This window comes from Piliocolobus tephrosceles, chromosome 14, assembly GCF_002776525.5.
Source record: "Piliocolobus tephrosceles isolate RC106 chromosome 14, ASM277652v3, whole genome shotgun sequence".
NCBI lineage: Eukaryota > Metazoa > Chordata > Mammalia > Primates > Cercopithecidae > Piliocolobus > Piliocolobus tephrosceles.
Genome location: NC_045447.1, coordinates 22,315,023 through 22,336,122, shown reverse-complemented (window position 1 = coordinate 22,336,122; position 21,100 = coordinate 22,315,023). Strand labels below are relative to the sequence as shown.

At 44.3% G+C, this 21,100-nt stretch overlaps 1 protein-coding gene across 3 annotated transcripts in view; it reads right to left on the bottom strand.

The window, feature by feature from the left end:
* Nucleotides 1-21,100, bottom strand: part of ASTN2 (astrotactin 2) — a 997,023-nt gene that overhangs the window by 284,596 nt on the left and 691,327 nt on the right. For all 3 annotated transcript variants that reach the window (XM_023223654.2, XM_023223656.2, XM_023223655.3), the window contains 3 exons: nucleotides 14,238-14,362; nucleotides 9,851-9,955; nucleotides 7,352-7,531 (listed from right to left, as the gene is read on the bottom strand). In XM_023223654.2, coding sequence (XP_023079422.1) covers nucleotides 7,352-7,531; nucleotides 9,851-9,955; nucleotides 14,238-14,362 — 410 coding nt within the window. The remainder of the gene's footprint in view (nucleotides 1-7,351; nucleotides 7,532-9,850; nucleotides 9,956-14,237; nucleotides 14,363-21,100) is intronic.

Sequence of the window (21,100 nt, the reverse complement as noted above, 5' to 3'; positions counted from 1 at the left end):
TGTAGCAAAAGAACATCATTCTAAGAAAATAAAAATGTAGCAAAGGATCCTGACATAGCCTGAGGCTTCTTGAAAGGTTTCCTGAGAAAGTGACATTTGAGTTGGGTGATATGAAGTGATCTCAGCAAAAATGGGGGGAAAAAATCAGCAGAAGGCCAAGTGACAAAAGGATTGCAGCTTGTTCTAGGACTTGAAGGAAGGTCAGTATGACAAAATGGCAGAAAGCACAGAGACACACGGGGCTGAAGAGGTTGGCCGAGGACAGATCAGATCTGTTAGAGCCCTGCGGCCATGGGAAGGAATTTGCAAATTATCCTCATGGCAGTGACAAGGCACCTAGAAGTTTTAATCCAGGGAATAACATGATGGGATCTCTATTTTAGAAACATCCTGTAATGGTTAATTTCATGCGTTAACTTGACTGGGTTATCAAACTATTCGGTCAAATAGTATTCTGGGTATGTATTTGAGGATGAATTTGGAGAGATTAATATTTGAATTAGTAGACTGACTAAGCAGATTGTCCTCCTTAATGTGAGTGGACTTAAACCAGTCAGTTGAAGGCCCCAGTAGAACCAAAAGGTTGACCCTCCTGCCTGAATGTCTTGAGCTAGGACATTGGTCTTTTCCTGCCTCGACTCCAATGGAAACATCTTCTTTTCTTGGATCTCAAGCCTGCCAGCCTTCAGACTGGAACTTATAGCATTGGGTCTCCTGGTTCTCAGGGCCTTGGATTTGGACTAGAATTACACCATCTGCTCTCCTAGGTCTCCAGCTTGCTGACTACAGATGTTGGACGTTCTCAGCCTCAATAATTATGCCAGCCAATTTATTATAATAAATCTGTATCTATATCACCTATATTTACATATCTATGCCTGTATCTATATCTATATATCTACCTATAAGTCTCTTGCTACATATCCATCCTGTCGGTTCTGTTATCCTGGCTAATACACATCCTCAGTGCTGCCGTGTGGTTAGGATTCACGGTGGCAGGGTAGATGCAGGCAGACCAGGCAGGAGAACAAAGCTGGAGTCCAGACAAGCCGTGATAGTGACTTGGAATAGGGTGGCAACAGTGAGATAGAAAAAGTAGGCAAATTTAAGAGTTATTTGAGAATTAAAATTGACAGAACTTGGAATGGTTTGGAAATGGAGGGGAAAATTCAGCAGAAGACCTTCTCAGAAACTAAGGTAGAAAGGGAGAGGAAAGGGATAGTTAGCCAACTCCTACCACCATAGACAAATGCAGCCAGGCTGGAATTTTTCACCTAGGATAAAATTAAGGAGTTAAGATTCAGAGGTGACTGCCCTGGGGTCAAGTAGATCGAAGTCAGTGCTCTCAGATCTTGAGAGAGGGTGTTGAGAAGGATTCCTAGGTTTCTGGTTCTGCTTCTAAACAGATGGTGGTGCTTCTCACTAGAACACTAGAAAAGTATTAGGTTGTGTGGAGTGGAGGTTGGGCAGGCAGGAGAACTAGAATGATAGCAAATATCAGAGGAAAGCTTGAGGTTGGAGGTATAAAGTAGGACTCATCAGTGTGGGGATCACAACAGAGATCATGACCATAGGAACAGTCTAGAAGGAGTGGCCCATAAGACAGGCTCCTGTGAAACCTCACTTACTAATGATGCGGAAGAGGATGAACCTGCAGAAGAGAGAGATGCGACAGTTCAGATGGGAGGTAGAAAACCATGAAGATCTGGTATCACCGAAATGAACACAAAAAGTGCCTCACACAGGAAGCAGACAACTTTGTCAAAGGCTACTGAAAGGTCAAGAAGATGGAACCTGAAAACTGTCTGCAGGATATTGAATGACTGAGGAAGTAAACCAAGACCCTGCAGGTCTCAGACCCTAAGAACAACTACGTTCATATCTTGTTGCCATCTTAGAAGCAAGTTCCCTCAGGAAACTGAAGGCTCTGGAGAATTATCCAGCTCTCATCAGCTCCTTGGCCACACCTGTCCTCAAAAGAAGAGGCGACAGCTGAATAATCATTCCCTTCTCCTCCTCCACCCACAACCCCTGAGATGCCTTTTAAACAGCCAAAAACTCCTTTAAAAAGTAGTCTAGGAATGTTTCAGCTGACATTCAAAAGCGCATTGTAATTCAAATGGAAATGCAGAAATGCAATCCCTTGGACAGTCTAGGAAAATTATAATAGAGATAAGACACCTTTTAGAAGTGGCGACATGTATTTATCTGTGGGGACGTTTCTATACCATGGACTCTCCCAATCTAAACTCAGGAGCAGTGCAAGCTTCACACAGAGAACGTCCTTCCACAGGGGTCACCTAGACAGTACACTTTTAATTGCATAGCATTCTTTCACTTCTAGCCTCTCTTTATCTCTCCATTTCTCTTTGTGGATTTTGGTGTGCCTTTGTCTATCTCTCTTTTTCTCTCTCCTTTTCCCCTTCCTCCTTTTCTCTCTCTCTCTCTGCCTTTCTTTTCCTCTCTCTCTTGCTCTAGCTCTCTGTCTCTCTCTCTCTCTCTCTCACACACACGCACACACAGAATGAACAATTATTTCACAAACACATATATGTCACCTTCCATAGTCAGTTTTTCTATAAAAAAGAAGCAATTAAAAATTTAGGAAACTTATAATATTGCTAATTCCTGCATCTATCACTATCGTCCCTAAGTAGAGAATTACAGGGGATGATAAAAGTTACAGAATCCTTTTGATATCTCCCCAGTCCACTTCCACAACTCCTTTCTTTCACTGGCTCCAAGCCTGTAGCTAAACTCACTGTGGCCCCTCCCAATCCTAGGACAATCTACCTCTGCCCTTGATCCTGGGTCACAATGATGACAAGGGATGAGAGCAAATTAGCAACCCCCACCCCTGCTCACACACATGTGTGCCTGCACGCACATACATACACACAAACATACACACCTGGGAACACAGTAATCAAAGTGGATGTGGCAGCCTTGGGTGAAGGGCACGGGTTGGATCAAGATAATTAGGTCCTCAACTCAGAGCTGGATGGGTCCATCCATTCCTCTATTTTCTTACTCAATCTACACAATGACTTTGCATTTTGCATATGGGAAAACTGATCTTGAAGAATGAACCACTTTGCTCAAGATCATACATCTGGTAAGAGATAGAGCTGGGATTTGAATTGGGGTCCATCTGATTGTAAAACCTGTGCTTTATCTCCAAATGAGAAAGTCTTTATCCAAGGTAGCCACAGGAAGGGTGACTTTATACAGTGAACCCTCATCATGATATAAAACTCATGTTTCATGATCACAGCTAGGGAGAATGTGTGAATATCAAGTCAAAAGGTAAAATGGAGCCCCAGTGAGATGAAGGTAGTTTTTTTTCAAAATACAGGGATATCAAGAGCACAGCAACACATAGTGAAAGTATTATGCTAGAGCAAGAGACTCAGAAGTTCACACAGTGATTGGGGAATGGCATGGAAGCAGAGGTAATGGCTAAAGAAACCCTAACAGGCTAAACAGCTTCCATACTAATCATGCCCGGAACCTGGAGCTTTCAGGGATGATTTTGGCTACTCTTAGTTGTGTCCGAAGGCCCAGCTCTTCCTGCATTAGACTAGATTCTACCTTATTGACCTGTTTGATGCTCTAGTCACCTACAAACTACTGGAAAGCTCAGAATTCCCACCTGGTGATATAAAATTCTGCCTTCCTACCTGGAGTTCTTACCAGTGGTTATTGGCATGCCCAGTGCCCCCCTCTGGAATCAACATCAAAAACTAGGCCTGTTATTCTAGCTTTTATTTTTGCCCTATTACAGGGAAGAAAATACAGAGGATCCAGACCACCACACTTCCTTTCTGAGTCCAGAGTAGACATTACCAACTGATCGTAGTTCCCTTTCTCAATTATCCCAATAACTTGCACACCGTGTTCTAGACAAGCCATTCCCTAGTTGATCAGAACTGGCACATGAAAGCTAGAGACCATAATATGGTAGTGACTGGGTATCCCACCCAGCCTGGAAATGTCAGCCCCCTCCCTCTTCCCTGCTGTCTACTAGTGGATTTTTTAAAAGTCTGTAACAAAAATGATGAAATATTGGGAGACTAAGGCATGCTGGTAATGAACAACGTGGGAACAGAGCCCATATCTTCTTTATTTGGTGCCACAACATCTGACACAAGAAAATACAGAGAAAAAGCAGTTGGGAAATGTTCAAAGAATTAATGAATGATAACTATGATTTTATTTTCCCACAGAATGTACCTTTAGAAACACTTAGGGGAATGAGAGTAAACTTCTCACGGGAAATATTTTAATCAGGCACATTCACCCCCATCTCCCTTGGCTTTCCAGTAATTTCCAGTGGCTTCCCCAGATCAAAAAAGTGGCCAGGGTCCCATCATTATGAAACCTGGGAAGGCTAGGGCATTAGTTTCTGATGTCCAGGGACAACAGAGTTAGAGCGAAGGAAGCAATGGGCTCAAGTTTGGATTCAAACACCATCTCCTTCAGTAAGAACGGTGGCCCTTTGCCTCTGCAAGTTAAGGTTTCCCTTCTGTAAAGGGAGAAGTGAGCACCCTTGACTCCTTTGCTTTGTAGGTAGATGAGAAGATCATAGAAAGGCCATCTGCAAACTGTAGAGGGCTGTATAAATGCTCATGGTTGTTATCCATGCCCTATTTGGTCTATTTTCTCCAACCTACTCTACCAAGTTTGGCCCCTCCACTTCTCCTTCCACTAAGAGTTAAAAGGACACTTACAGGGATTTTTCTAGTGACATGTGTAGCTCACAGAGAAAACTGAGGGTTGAGCTCACATATGAGCAAGGTATGGAGCGGGGACTAGAATCCTCAGCTGATGCCCACAATTTTTACTTTATTTCAAGCTACTGTTTTCTATGTACCTACCATGTACCAGACATTTTACCTATATCATCTCATTGTATTCTCCCAAAAGCCATGCAAGAGAATTACTACCCCTCATTTAACACACAAGGAAACTGAGACTTAGTAATTCCTTTACCTGAGGTTACCTGCCAGGTGTGTATAAAGAGGAGTAGATACATGAAATATCCTCCATCCCACTTCAGCACCGCACTGTCCCTCCTCATCTCACAAGCTCTGTCCCCCGAGGTATCAGCCCCCAAGCCCAGATTCATCCTGGCCTGTCCAATGTTTAGCAGATGTCAGTGACACATAACTCATGGCTGGGGAGAAAAGGGATACTAGCTATCTTTAAGTCCAAAGACTTCTTTCACCTCTACAGAGGCAAATCCCCAGCTTCTCATCCCCCCATTCCCTAGCATCACTCCCAAATATAAAAAAATAAAACCAGAGTATTTGATCTACCATCTAGGTGGTCACAGCAGGTGAAGATGGAGGGGAAGAAACACACAGAATGGTTAAGTTGACCTCAGTGTATCCCCTATTCTCTTCTTGGGAGCAAGTATGGATGATGGAAGCAAGAAAAGTGCCTTTGTAGACTAGAAGCCCAGGAAGGAAAACACCAAGTTTACCCTGCAAGTTTGTGGCAAAGCCAGGTCTTGAGGGGGTCCTCCTAGCTGTTGTTTCAGCACTCTTTCTTCCCCCTCTCCCATCTCATTTGTAACAAATTCCATGATCCACCAGACAAGGAATGGGATTTTCTGGAATGAGAAATTCTAAAGTCTGAAGACAGCTAAGGATGGAAAAGGGGTGGGATTTAGAATCAGAGTAGTGTCCCAGGCCCCAAACGTGATATGAAGCAAATTAGTTATGTGGCCACAGTGAGCGAAGGTTTTTATAAACATAACCTAATTGTATTACTTCAAAGTCCTGAAGCTTATTGCCCTGCTTAATGATGTGTCACATTATTTGTAGGGTAGCACAATGAGACTTCTATTGATTTAATGCACTTCCTTAAAGACTGTCATTGTTACAGTCATAAAACGGAGCTATTCCCAGACAACTCAATTATGCCCACTGTGCCCATAAACCATCCCTTGCCCCATACAGTTGCACACAGGAAGCAGAAAGGGGTGAGAACACGACTGGGGATGCAAAGCCTCCAGGGACAAAAGGAAGGGATCTAGAGATTGGGAAGGCAGGTGGACTAGGGTTTTATCCATTCGGGAATGTGCAACTACATACAAAGCACTAGACAGGGTGTGTAGAGCAATCCCACCTGGTCTTGGCCCTGCCAAGCAGAGCTGTGTGAAAGCTTCCTTCTCCCCTATAGACTTAGTTTCCTCAACTGCAAAACTGGAGTGCTATGCTCAATGAGATCTTTCAGATCTCTCCTGGCTCCCACACTTAGTGGTTTTTTGTTATAATTGCTTTCGTTCTGGGAGATAGGGTGGCTGAGCTGTATGAAAAGATGCAAGCATGTTTTTAACATTGCTCTTCGCCCTTTCCATCAATTGAGAGACTTTCTTTTACAAATAGTTGATAATAATAGTATTAACTATATCAAGAAGCACTTCAGTATAGTTGAAAGAGGGAAAGAACATGGGCTTTTGCAGTCAGCCAGCCTTGCGTTCCAATCCTGACCCTGCTACTTATTAGCTGTGTGTCTATGGCACTTGATGTGGCATATCTGAGACTCATTTTCTCATGTGTAAAGTGGGAGTGTGAATGCACTGACCTATTAAAACACATGTATATACATGTGCGATATTTTTAGCTTTCTCAAAATGCTATTACATATACTACTTATCTTTAATGTGAGAAGCAGACAAGAATAGCTACTTACATACCCATTTCACAGGAAGGGAAAACTGAGGTAGAAAAGGAAAAACCTTCCCAAGGTGAGTGGGCAGAGACTGGTCTCCTGCACCTGGTCTGAGGAATTCCAATTCTGATAATAGCTGAGAATCAAAGGGAAATGAAATCTGCTGACCCTTCCTGAGGATAAAAGCCTCTCCACAGGACATAATGGAAACCGTCCGCTTGGTCACGAGGCGATTGTTTTTTCCAGAGGAAAGAAGCTCTTGGGAGAGAAGAGCCCAAGCTCTTTTTGGGTTCTCCCAAGAAGCCTGGAGAGAAGAAAGCATCAAGAAGACACCAATTGCTGACCCCAACCTGATCCCTGGCAGTTGTTTCAAAGAGAGGATGTGGGAAGCAAAGTACCTGCAGGAGAAGGCAAGGGCTCTGGAGTCTAGAACACTAACTTGAGGCCTCAGAAAATGCCTAACTTGAGAGAATCCTGCAAAAATCATTGTATGATCCCTCACTCTGCCCATGGTGAAACTGAAGCGCAGAGAGAGGCAGGGACTTGCCCAAGGTCACACAGCTTAGATGTGGCAGAGCCAAGATTTAGATCCAAGGCAGCTCAGTTGTCTCCCCAGACACCTTCCCTCTATACCCTGCCTGGCCACCTCCTCCAGTAGGCACTCCGGGCTTACCTTTCTGATACTGGAGCCACAGCTGCTGCTGGACCTTCTTGCTGGGAAAGTGGATGATGCAGGTGAGCTCTGAGCCATAAAGGGCCTCTGCGATGTAGTGGGAGCCATAGTGCTGGATGAAGGACAGCAGCTCCTCCCGACTGCTCTCCTTGGTCAGGATCTTGAGAACGTTAGTGAAGCCTGGACAAGAGAGGAGCATGTGGAGGTGGTCAGATGTGGGAGGCTGGCGGCTAGCAAATTATGCAGTGGCAGGGGTTCTTCCCAGCCTGGATTTGGTGCCTTACCCCTCTTTCTCTCCTTCCTCAAGCAGGCACATGACCAAGCTATTCTTCCGGGGGCCTTTCTGAGCTCCTCCCTGCTACTGGACAAAGCCTAGTGACCTTCTCTAGATATTCAAGGTTCCAAGCTCATCTCTCATGAGCCACCCACACTAAGTTTTAGCTCCAGCCAAATTAGTTTTATTATTTATCCTGAATGTGACCTGGAATTTCTATCATTCTATCTTTCCTTGCATTCTCACTACCCTCAACACACACACACACATACACACACACGCCTGAAATGGCCTCCCTATGTCTTCCTTAAGTCAAACCTGTGCTTCAAGGCCCCTGGAAGCCACTTCTCCTCCAAGAAGCCTTTCACATCATCAGGGACAGGATTGCCTACTCTCTGCAATTTCAGCATGCACCACCTTAAAGTCAGAAGCTCTACCTTATCTGTCTCTGTATCTGCACATGCATCCTCCCCGCACACCCACCCCAACTGGGTGCACGGCCCAGTGCCTGGGACACAGCAAACACACCAACCACAATTATTCCAAGAACAACCAATACCGTGCCACATCAAAGTAAAATGTAAAAGAACAAGCTTCTCTCCAACATTAAAAGTGAGCTCTAATTTGCCAACATTTGATTGACAAAAGGGTTTTCCAGGAGCATCATATTGATTAATTAAAGCAGATGCACCTTTGTACTTCTAATAGGAACATCACAGTCTTATTCACAAGTGCAGTATGGGGTGTAGGGGGCAGAAAACAGAATTAAGTCTCAAAGAACGGGTGTTTGATGAGAACAACCCCTCTCCATCAACCTGTTAAGTAATGCAACTGGGTAATTAATACAGTAGTGTTAATAATATGATAGTTCCTGTTCAGTAATAAAAAACAATACACAGAGATGCCCTGAGGCTCTTACCCAGGCAGACAAAACTGCAATCAAATCCTTGATTCATTCATTCCCTGCTCTGCCACTTACTAGCTGTGTGACCTTGGGCAAGTTATTTAACCTCCCTAACCCTCAGTATACTTATCTGAAGAAAAATGGGATAAATAATGCCTTCCTCACAGTACTGTTCTGACATAAGAAATGAAACATTATAAAATGCTTAACAGATGTCAGCAATAATTATTATTTCTACTTCCCAGAGGGTGAAATCCTCCAATTCCCAGGCTATAAGAGCTCCATTTTGCTGATGAACAAAGTGATATTGAACAAGAAAAGAGAAGAAAAGAACTCATAGATAATTAGAGGACACTCCGACAATAAATCCGTGACAGTGTTATTAGTAAGAGTCAGGGTAGAAAATCCTAGGCCAGGCCTCATTCCAGATTCTTTCATTCATTCCTTATTTTGCAGTTTTCATTTATTTTTAAAAATTCCTCCATCATACATGAGCACCAACAATCTGCTGATCTTTGTTAGTTTTGGAGATACTGGAATAAATAAGACCCACGCCCCGCCCACAGTTCTCAGGTCATAGACAAGATTCTAATATAAATCAAGCACTTGTTAGTGTCTTGATATAGATATTCAAGCACCGAGAATTCCGTGAGTTGTTTTGAGGGGAATGGAGAATGGGAGAGGCATCACAGAGTAATATGGCATATGTTCCCAAGACAAAGAGGTCCAGACAGAGGGAACAGTAGGGGCAGGGTCACAGTGGCATGAGAGAACATGCACCATTTTGGGCACTATAAATTGTCGCCATCTCTTGGAGCTTAAAGTTCATGTGGATACAATGTGGGTGGTACATGTAAAGGGATAGGGGTGTGGGGGTTATACATGATTTTTGTATCGGAGATGGACAGGAAAATAAATTAGCCAGGAGAGAAGGAGAAATTGGTGTCTGAGGAGAATTTATAATTCATAAGCCTGAAATACTTCAAAAACATAAATATGACTTAGATGACTGTTTATCCCCACTCTCCTATTCATACTTCCACACCCTACTCAGATACTTTTTCCTCAAGGGAGCCTCTCTAGCTCCCCCAGAATGATTAGCTCCGTCTTCTGTGCCACCGCTTCCCTACTATTGCATTGACTCTATTGTCTGTCAGCCTCCAGTCCACCCACCCTCCCTGGGACTCCTTGATGGAAGAGAGGATGCATCCCATTTCCTCAGCATCCCCAGTGCTCTCATATACCCTGGCACATGCTAGGTCCTTGGGAACAAGTGCTAAATTATTCCAAGTCCGCTGGCTGCCCAGGCAGTGGTCCTCACCTGCTGAGAGGGTGATGGTGCTGAGTTTCACACGGTAGAGGTTGCTCCGGACTCGCCACTGCTGCACCATGGGGTAACCCATGGCCTCGTCATACCTGATATCTCCTGGGAGAGGAAATAAGATGGTCACGTGAGCCCAGAATTAAGACGCTTCACACCACAAGGCTCACCCTGCAGCTCTTGGCTCTGGATAACAGACACCTCTTTGAAGTGCAAGCTTTCATTGGGATTGACAATTTTATGAACCCTACCCTCCAGGCCTCTTCCTGGTCTCTAATCTCAGCCCCACCCCTCATTTTTCTCTCTGTTCTATAGCTTGCAAGTCGCCTTTACCCTACAAGCAAGAGCAACCTCAGGTCAGATCTATGTCTCACCTCACCCCATTTGCAACTTGCCACCAGGCACTAGATATCTCAGTGCTTCAGTTTTCACATCTGACACTGTAGCTATCTCTAATGCTCTTATTTCATAAGCATGTTGTGAGGCTCAAGTAAGGTACTAGAAGTGGGAGCCTTTTGGTAACCTAGAAATGTTGTGCATGTAGACCATGTGTAAGTAAACTACAGCTATTTGTTATGTATTGTCTATAGCTGCTTTCACACTATGACAGCAGAGTTGAGCAGTTGCAATACAAACCACCTGCAAAGCCTAACGCATCTACTAACTTTCCCTTTATGTTTGCTGACCCCTATGTAGACTATCATTTCTTAGCATGGCAATATGGATGTTCATAAGTATTATGTAAAATAGAGGTATACAGAAATAAACTCTATTTCAAGTAAGACTGAGAAACACAGGCAAAACAAAGTTTAACTGTATAATTTCTCAGCATCTTGATTAGATTAATATGCATGAAGGTAGTGTGCAAACTTCTTTGACGATAAAACCCCTTTCGTATGAAAGGTCTCTTGGAATTCATGTTTTATAGAATACATTTCAGGAAACACAGGTATAAACAAGAAATAAAAAAAGGAAAAGACACAATGAAGTGTTAGCAAATGATTAACTTTGGGTGGTGGTATATGAAAAATTCTTGTTTTCTGGTTTATATTCACCTCTATTTTCTAAATTTTCTACCGTAAGCTTTGCAAACTCTTTTTTATAAGCTGAACAAAAATACATTAAAAAGATGCTAGTCACATCAGCAGTTATTATTACTGTTTTTATGTATCCATGCTTTCCTGTGCCTCTGCAAATGGCAGGCACATTTTCTATCCTTTTCTCTTGTCCCCTGTTGAGTAGGCACTTAAAGAGATATTTGATCCCAAGATTAAAATGAGAATCTCATTGGAACAAATGATTTCTTCCTGGACATTACTGCAGTATTAAAGTTGTCCATTACTGTCACCTTTTTTTTATTTTTTTTCCTCCTTATCCTCCTTAGCCTTTTCAGGAATAAAATAGTTTTTCAGAGGCTTTCATTTTAAAGTAAAATATTCATGATCCCCAAAGATATGTCCACTGGAGCGAGGTTGTTTGTTATAAATACGTCCTCTTTGTTTATCTGCTCTGCCTCTCCCGTCCTTCCTTTGCAGAGGCTGGGGAGAAAAGGAGATTATGTGGAGGGAGGAAGGGGAGGGCTGTGTTTTTGACTAAGGGCAGAGAAAACGTCTGCACAAGAAGATTCAGACACCAGGGACAAGGCAGTCTCTGCTCCTTCCATTACTGCTCATTCATGTTCAAAGCAGACTTGGTGGGGGCATTATTGGCAGCCAAGGCCTGTCTCCAACAGAGGGAGGCAGAGTGATGCAGGCTGCTGAGAGGCAGCTCTTTCACTTGGTGGCAATGTAAAACAAAATGTAAAGCAAATGTAAAAACAAAACATAACAAAAAACTTCTTCTGATTATCAAGTAATTTATAAAACCATCTTCTCACTCCATCCCTCACTTCCTTCCATCCCTGCTCGTTCCTGGATACAAGCCTGAAATAAAAGCTTCGCCACTGGAATGGATGTCAGCTTTTTGAGGTCAAGGTCATGTTCTATATTCCTCCCCTTCTACAGAGTCTAGAAGGGAGCCTGGCCTATAGTATCCTCTCAATAAATGCCTATCCACTGACTGCCTAACTCTCACTCTCTTCCTAACCATAAACTCATCCCCGGGTTACTCTGTCGCTGACTCCCATCTGGCCCTCCCCATCCCAGCTCCCCACCTGGGGATTACGGTTGGAATGAAGCTATGTGATGGAGGAAGGAATTTTTCCTGGTAGTAATAATAATAATAAATCTCTTGAAATGCAACAGTTCCCTTTATTAGGAAATCTCCAAAATCCTTGAGTCAAAACAAAGAATCATAACAATTTGAACCACTAATGAATACCCGTAGTGTGCCAAGCATTTTATATACATGATCTTTATTTCTCATTAGAATCCTTAAAAAATAATTATCATACCCTATTTTTTTGGCATTGTGTGTTGTTTTGTTTTCTTTGAGACAGAGTTTAGCTCTTGTTGCCAGGCTAGAGTGCAGTGGCAAGATCTCGGCTCACTGCAACCTCTGCCTCCTGGGTTCAAGTGATCCTCCTGCCTCAGCCTCCTGAGTAGTTGGGATTAGAGGCAACCGCCACCATGCCCGGCTAATTCTTTGTATTTTTAGTAGAGATGGGGTTTCATCATGTTGGCCAGGCTGGTCTCAGACTCCTGACCTCAGGTGATCCACCCGTCTTGGACTCCCAAAGTGAGGGGATGACAGGGATAAGCCACTGCGCCCGGCCCATACCCTATATTTTAGAGGAATAAACTGAGGCTCAGAGAGGGAAACTGTCCAGGGACATACCAGGATCAATGACAGGTTCAGGGGCCTTTCCATTAAAGCACAGCACCTCCTCACAGACCATGGACATGTCTGCTTTAGGAGGTAGTAAACTCCCCATCACTGGGGGTATCCAAAGAGGGATAACCACTCAGGAAGGATATTATAGACTTGACTCCTCATCAGGAAGGAAGATTAGACTAGATGCCCTTTGCAGTCCACGTTAGCTCTAAAATTTTATGATCTTATAAAAAATGAAAATTAAAGAAGGCAGTGAAATTGTTTGTAACATTTTAGAAGGTGTCTTTTACATCCATGATTTCATTTGATCTACGTCTGGGTCCCTCTTTGAAATAGCACAGGTCAGGGGTTATGTAAGATAGTGGATATGCCATCCGCTTTGGAGTTGAGACCAACTATGTTTAAATCCTGACATGACTATAGACGAGCCACGTGGCCTTGGAGGAGTTCATGACCTAGCTAGTCAATTTAAAGGGGACAATAATGGCCTTGCAGGGTTACATGATTTAACATATAAAAAGTGCCTGGATCCCAGGACCTCTTAAGCGATGTGGGTTCTCTCCTCCATCTATGCTCTTTCACAGGAAAGGCTCACAGCAGTTAGATGACTCTTTTGAGGTTTCCCAGGCTTGCAAGTGATGGGGAGGGCAGGCAGAGATTTAAACCTAGGTCTGTGACATTGTGGGGTCTTCTCTGGGGGACAATTCCCCTCTCAGTGAGAGAGCTCTAATATCCTTCCCCATGATGATTTCCCCGTGACTATTCTCCCTGGGCTGTGGATAAGGCATGCAACCACAGTATCACAAAGGCAGAGTCAGGACATTTACATCTTAGGAAATTTCTTAAGAAAAGGGTAGGAGAAGAACTGGGAGCACAAAAAGAGGAAAGAGCATCCTGGGGTTGGACAGAAAATATGGAGTCTCAGGAAAACGTGCAAAAGGCAACTTCCCAGTAGGGAGAGAAAGTAGTTGCAGGGGTGGGGGAGCTGCAAAGTGGAGTGAAAAGGGCAAAAGACTTGGTGCTATAGCACCCAGGGTTTAGTCCTGGCAGATATGCTGTGTGACTTTGGACTGGTCCCTTCTACCTCTTTAAGTATAGATTCCTAATCTATCAAATGGCAAAAATAATACCCACCCCACAGATGGCACAGTGCCCACATACAAAAAGGAGCTGTGTAACTCAAGTACTTTCAAGCAGGAGGGGCTCCTGGTTGGAGAGTCCACTTCTTTTACTTTAGAATGACTTAAAATGAACCAAGAAAAACAAAATACTAAAAGTGGAAAAATACCAGAAAGTTGTCAATGAGAATGAAAAGTGTTTTGAGACTCATTCACAGAGGCAAAACTCTCACTGAGAAAAATTGTTCCTGTTCTCAGAGAGGAACCTCCTCTCAAAGATGACTGCAGTCCCAAGTCTGGGGTCTCAGGGAAGTCCCTGGTTCTGCACAGCCAATAGCAGGAGCCCAAGAGGGGCAAGTTCCTTCCCATCCCATTCCTCAGGAAGGAGGAGGCTTGATGGAGCCCATTTTGGATCTGCTGAAGACTGATATGCACTAGGTGTGGAGACTAGGTGTGTGGTCAGGAAACCTGGGAAGGGTCTGGCACATGTGTCTTACCAGTGAGCAGTTGGAGGTCCGGGAGGGGCTCGGAGAGGACCCCCCGGCACTGCTCCTCCACCGGCAGCGGGATCACCAACAGCCCGTCGGCCAGCTGGGGAAAGTCCTTGATGAAGTTGTTCTCCCTGTGGAGAGGAGCAGAGAGACTGCCAAATCGAGGAAGTGGAGGCTGCTGGGGGCTGCAGGGCAAGGAGGCAGGATGCTGTAGTCAGAATAAAGACTCATGGTGGGTGGCTTTGCTGTGATGCCTCTGGTTTCCTGAATCCCAGCTCTGAGAACATGGTGCTAACTACAGGTTCCTGAATCAGGCAGGCTGGGGTTCAAATTCTAGCCCTACTGCTTACTTGGCTGTATGACCTCAAGCATGCTACTGTTCCTCTCAGAACCTCAGTTTCCTTGTCTGTAAAGTGAGACTCAGATCTAAGGGCTGTTGTAAGCACTTAATGGGAAAAACCTACCAATAATTTAAGATACTCTCTGATGCTCTATAAACTGTATATGTGGCTGCTAAATGTCCCCTGGCATAAGCAGTGGCAATATTGAACTAGGATGTGAGAACTGAGAATAGCGTGTAGTGTTTGAAGAACAAGGGGGCAAGATTAGGCTGAAAAACAAAAAAGAACAAACAAACCTTGGAAAAATAGATGTTTGGTAAAATGGAAGGGCCCTAAGATTTTTTTTTTTTTTTGGTTCTAACTTTTCCTTTTACAGATGGGGAAACTGAGGTCTGGAGAAAGAGAATGACTTGCTGAATCACAACCTAATAGGTTAGATTCAAACCCATGTCTTCTTACTCCAGGTTAGTACTCTTTCCCTTGCTCTAACTTCTTTAGGTGCCTCTATCCCTTTCCTGCAGGCCAGTCCCAGGAAACAGAAGACAGACCTCTGAATGACCCCAGAGAACTGAACCGTGAACCAAGTTCTGAGAGGATGGTAATAACAATGCAGCAGAGGGAGGCAGATTTCATTCTTCCGGACAGTAGACCTGCCTAAAAATTAGCAGCCTGCCAAGATAGGTGCTGAGCTTCCTGTTACTGAGCGTGTGCAAGCAGGAAACTTGACAGCCAGTTGACATGGATGGTATCGAGAGCTTTTCCATATTAAATATGACTTCTGAGGTCCCTTTATATTCAGAAATCCCCGGCATTAACACACGAATTATAGTCTGGAGAGGAGGAGGAGAGAAGAGAAGGGGGAGGAGAAGAACAAAAGGAGGATGTTTATTACTTCATTTTGACACACGGAATGGTCAACCTGGAAATGAAAATCAGAAGCACGAAAACAACAATACGTGATGCCAAAGCAATGCCTTTGAAGCCTATATCTCAGGCAGTTCAAAAGCACCTGTAAAAGTGTTGAGTGGCTTATGTCACCTTCCTGTCTGCTCAACATCTCTGCACCCCACTCCAGGCACCTTTGAGGCTCATCATCAATTCATCCATTTGATGAACACTTTCTTCATTTCTGAGTCCAGAGGATGTGACGTTATCACCATCTTCAGTACCACCAGCATCACCATCATTATCATCATTGTCTTTGTCATCTGTATTAGTCATTGAATCTTTATACTTTGCTAGAATCTAGCTAAATACTTTACATACATTTTATCACTTAATCTTCACAGCAATCCCAAAAGATAGATATCATTATCTTTAAGTTGAAGATAAGTAACATGAGATTTGGTGTTAACAGGTGGTGGAGCTGGTCTGGCTGGGCCTGAGACTTTCTGCCCAGGATGCATGTGCATCATGGTGAGTTTTAAGGCCCACACTCGCCATTTAAACATGCTATTGTGTGTGGGTGTGCCATGGCTGTCTGTGGAGTCATCCTTGTTTATGTCTGTGTGTGCAGGTGATAATGGGTTCTACCTAGAAGGTTGGTCTTTGTCTGCAAATCTGGGAGTGTGGAATAGCAATGTGAATTTAAAAAGACTGGCTTCTGGTCAATGGAAGTACCTCCACATAACATGTAACCCTAGCCAGGACTAAATGTCCTCATTCCTCCCTTGTGATATGGTGGTCTCTGGTGATAGATTTTCCCTGAAAGATGTAGCAGGATGAAGGGGTAGTCCATGCCCTAAGCAGTCAACTGGCATGCACTGAACACATACTTGGGTGGAATCCTGTGCTGGGGGTGCTAAGAACACAGAGACAGATTGACGTGTCCCCTTGTCCTCTAGATCTTCTCAGCCTAGTGGGGAAAACACGAAAATGGCCATGCAGAACAATCGTTGGGGGTTGCTATCAGGAATTCTGCATGTGCCAGGTGCTGCTGCACAAGGTCTCTTCCCTGCAAGATCCCCAGCACTTGTTTTCACTCTGGGCAGGAGAGGCCAGAGTGAGGGTAAGGAGGTAGCTCAGCCTTGGAAGCTGAGAGGAGCCTATGAGGACTGGGCTCCAGTTCTGCCCACACTGCATCCTAGCTGTGTAACCTGGAGCAAACCAACCAAATCTCAATGATCTGTTCTGTAACATGGGGATCATAACAGCTACTCAGCTGGCCTTAGTGGAGTGGCAACAACAACAATAGCCTTTTATTGAGCACCTACTATGCACCAGGCACAGTTGCCAATACTTACACTTCACCCAACTCTATGAAGTAGGTGTCATTTACATTCCCCATTTAGACATTGAAAAGCTGAAGCACAAAGAAGTTATGTAATTACCTAAGGCCATAAGGCTGGGAAGTGGGAGATCCCAGGTGGTTTGGCCCCAGATCAAAATTTAGTAATACATTGCTTTCAACCATGAGTTAAGTTTTAAACTTGATTCAATCTGGCATTTAAATTTTCCAGAATTCTATCAGGTTTAAAAGCAAACCCAATGCTTAAGTCGAGTATATTTTGTACTTTATTATGTACTAAACATGACTAGATTGTGGTTTTATTTCTCAGCTTGCCTTTCCCTAAGCGTTCACTCAGACAGTTGAATATAGAAGGGTTAGTATTTACTGTATGCCTGGCATAGAGTCTTTGTTTCTCTAACAGGTCATGGTAGATGTCTTCAAAAGACATCCTCATCACTGCTTGGGTACAGGGTGCGGAAGGACCTGCCTGTGACAGACACAGGCTGTCAAAGCTGGAAGGGCCATAGTGCCTGGGCATGTGCTGAGCCCAGACAGGCTGCAGCCAAGACGAGGACCTTGCTGCTCCTACAAGAGAGGAGGGAGTTAGCTATTCACCACATGCCCCAGGCTCTGTTCTCTATGTGACCTCTTCAAGCCCCATAGGCATATATTCCCCGTTTAATCGACAAGGAAATGGATTTTCTATGGACTTACACACTGGGTGCATTTGGGAAATGAGATCTGAAGGCAAATCTGTCTTTCACTTTACCACCCAAGGGTCTCCATTTCAAATCTCTAGAAATGTTCTTACAATTGCAGAGGAGGGAAGGTAATGCCACCTTCTCTATCCCCATGTCCCTCTCCTCCAATCCTTCTGCCTTCCTGTCAAGTCCATCTTAGCTCTGCAAGGAAATCTGACCCCAACGGGACAACGCAAGGAAGTAGAGTGGGCAAACTCAGGAGGCAGAGGCCTGGCTCAGGACACCCCTTCTCGGAGGAAGGTTTTCCTTCCTGAGCTTCCAGAAAGTACAGGGGGACTTGGAGAAATGCAGAAAGAGAGAGAAAATGGAGGGGTGAGAATTAGCCAGCCAATATGGAAGGCTGGGAAGGAGGGGGGGCAGGTATGCGAAGATGAAGCCCGAATGAACAACACAGCAACGGCATGGTCTCTCGGGTACTGGGGTCCCTCTGCAGCTGCCTGGGCGATGGCCACAAGTCCTGCAAGGCCTCTGCCAGCAGAGGGCGCCCGGGGCCTTTGCATCGATCAGCTGTTTTGGGAGGCAAAACACGGACGAGAAGAGTAGCTGCTGGGAAAGTTCTGCTGGCCTGAGAACCTCAGATGGAAGCCCAGACAGCAGCTGCAGAATCCACCCACCTGGGAGAGGCGACCAGGGAGCTGGCAGGGTTCTGGCTTAAACTTGGGTGCTCAGGAATAATTCAGATTCTCAGTGCTCCTGTGTGTGTGTGTGTGTGTGTGTGTGTGTAGTAAAAACTACCACACAATTAATTCATATGATAGGAAGACAGAAATAATGGACAATATTTATTTATTGATCATATCTGTTGCTCATCAGTAATGCTGTAGTTCATGTGCCAACGTGTGTGTGTGTGTGTGTGTGTGTGTGTGTGTGTGTAGTAAAAGCTGCTAGGTAACTAACCCTAGCAATATGATAATATTTACTGAGATTTACTGATTGCATTTGTTGACCATCTTCTATATTCAAGGCAGTGTGTCAAGATAGAGTAGCGTACAGGAATGGAAAACCAAATGTTTTATGTTCTCACTTATAACTGGGAACTAAACTATAAGGATACAAAGGCATAAGAGTGATGTAATGAGCTTTGAGGACTCGGCGGGGGAAGGTCGGAAAAGGGGTGATAAAAGACTACATATTGGGGCCAGGCACAGTGGCTCATGCCTATAATCCTAGCACTTTGGGAGGCCGAGGCAGAAAGATTACCTGAGGTCAGGAGTTCAAGACTAACTTGGCCAACATGGTGAAACTCCGTCTCTACTAAAAATACACAAATTAGCTGGGCATGGTGGCACCCACCTGTAATCCCAGCTACTCGAGAGGCTGAGGCATGAGAATCGTTTGAACCCGGGAGGCGGAAGTTGCAGTGAACTGCGATTGTGCCAAGACTCTGTCTCCGGAAAAAAAAAAAAAAAAGACTACATATTGGATACAGTGTATACTGTTCAGATGATGGGTGCCCTAAAAATCTCAGAAATCACCACCAAAGAACTTATCTATCTAGTCAAAAACCACTTGTACCCCCAAAACGATTGAAATTAAAACAGATATAGGAGTGTGTATGCCATTTTAACCTCATAAGAATGCTGTGAGACAAGTACTATCATTATTCCCATTTTATAGATGAAAAAACATGTTCAGAGAGGTTAAGGAACTTGTCCAACTGAGGTCCACAGTTAGAAAGCAGCAGTGGCCAAGACCAAATTCTAACACCCCTAGCTTCCTGCTGAGAGCCCAGCATGCAGTACGTACATGCTCAGTGAATCGATCCCAAGCCTGTGCTCCTGATCCCTGGGAGTGCTTGACTCATTTAGAGATGAGACCAGGTAGTTCTGTTATTCACCACCACAGTGGAGTGTGCTTTCAAGAAGGTGTTTTTGAGAGATGCTTGTTTAAACAAACAGTGGCTCTGCTGCTGCTTGAAACACAACATTCACTTACACACACACACACAAACACACAGACAAGCATCTCCCAGATGTATCTATAAAAACAGTTCAATCTCAGTTGACATTCTAGGGAAACAATTCATCAATTCTAAAATAGTAGATCTTGGGCCCCAGGGACTCTGGCAGTGAGCGGTCTCCTTCATTTCACACTTATTGGGGCTCTACCCTTTTTCAGGAACTGTTTTGGGTGCTAGGGATACAACAGTGGAAAATCAGAGGAGATGCCTCCATTCATGAAGACCAGGAGAGAATCAATGTCGCATTGAGGTCTACAAGATCCCTCATAATCTAGACCCTGTCTGCTTACTCCTGCTGCCTTATTGTTTGAGCCACAGCCCCCAGGGCCACTGTTTTCCTCCTGCTCTGACTGTCCTTAAGTTCCTTTTCTGGGGCATGCTCCCATCCCACACAAGGACCCACTTAGAATTTGCCCTCTCTCTGGAATTTGCTCTCCCTCTGCACCTGGACAACTCCTACTCATCATTCAGACCATCCACTATTCCTCTGCCTTTTAAGAACTCTCCCTGGAATCAGTTCTTTTGTTACACACCCTTATCATATCTTGCTGTTTTCCTCTATGAACGGCTTTATCTTTCTAATGATATTTGTGCTCATGGGAGATGTTGTTGGACACCTGTCTTTCCCACTAGACTGTGGGTTCCATGCAGCCCCAAACTATGCCTGTCCGATGTAGTGCTGCCTCCTCAGGGCCCAGCAGTGCAAACTGAGTACCTGAGGAAAACTGAGAAAAAGTAGGTGCACCATGAACATTTGTTGAAGCAGTGAAGGAAGAAAACACAGAGACAGTGGTAATATGTGCATGACCTACATCTATGGATGAAGCCCTTTCTGATGTTTTGCCATAGAGTCCCAGAATGCTTCAGGATCTAAAGCGTATTGGGGATTTGAGTCTAATATTCCCCAAGAAGCTCCAAAACCCTACTTTCTTCCCCTAAATTCCTAAGTACATACCTACTCTGGCTCCCATGGACCTTGGACAGAGGGGCCAGGGGCCACTGAGTGAGTGGGGACTGGATGGGAACAGACGATCTCCCTAAGAAAAGGGTTGATTGGGCCTCCCATTCTTGGTGTGCATATGTACATTCAGGTAGAGGTAGAAGTGTGGGCACATTCTAAAATGAACAATGCCAGTGGGCAGCAAAGGGCCCCGTTGAAAAACCATCATTTCCATAATACCATTCCAGTTTTCCCCAGCTGAAATACATCTTTTCTATCACTTTACTTTCATGCATCTTGTTTGTAAATAGATTCCAGATGTGGCCTTTGGATCTAGTGATAGAAAGTATGGGCTTAGAACTCATACAGACATGGATACAAATTCTAGCTGTGTGACCTTCAGGAGTAACACTTCAAATTTTATGATCCTTAGTGATTTCATCTGTAAAATAGGGATAATGAGTTCAGCTTCAATGCCTGAAGAGGAGGAATTATGTAAAGTTATTTTATTTTATTTTATTTTATTTTTTGAGACAGAGTCTCGCTCTGTCACCCAGGCTGGAGTACAGTGGTGCGATCTCGGCTCACTGCAAGCTCCGCCTCGTGGGTACACGCCATTCTCCTGCCTCAGCTTCCC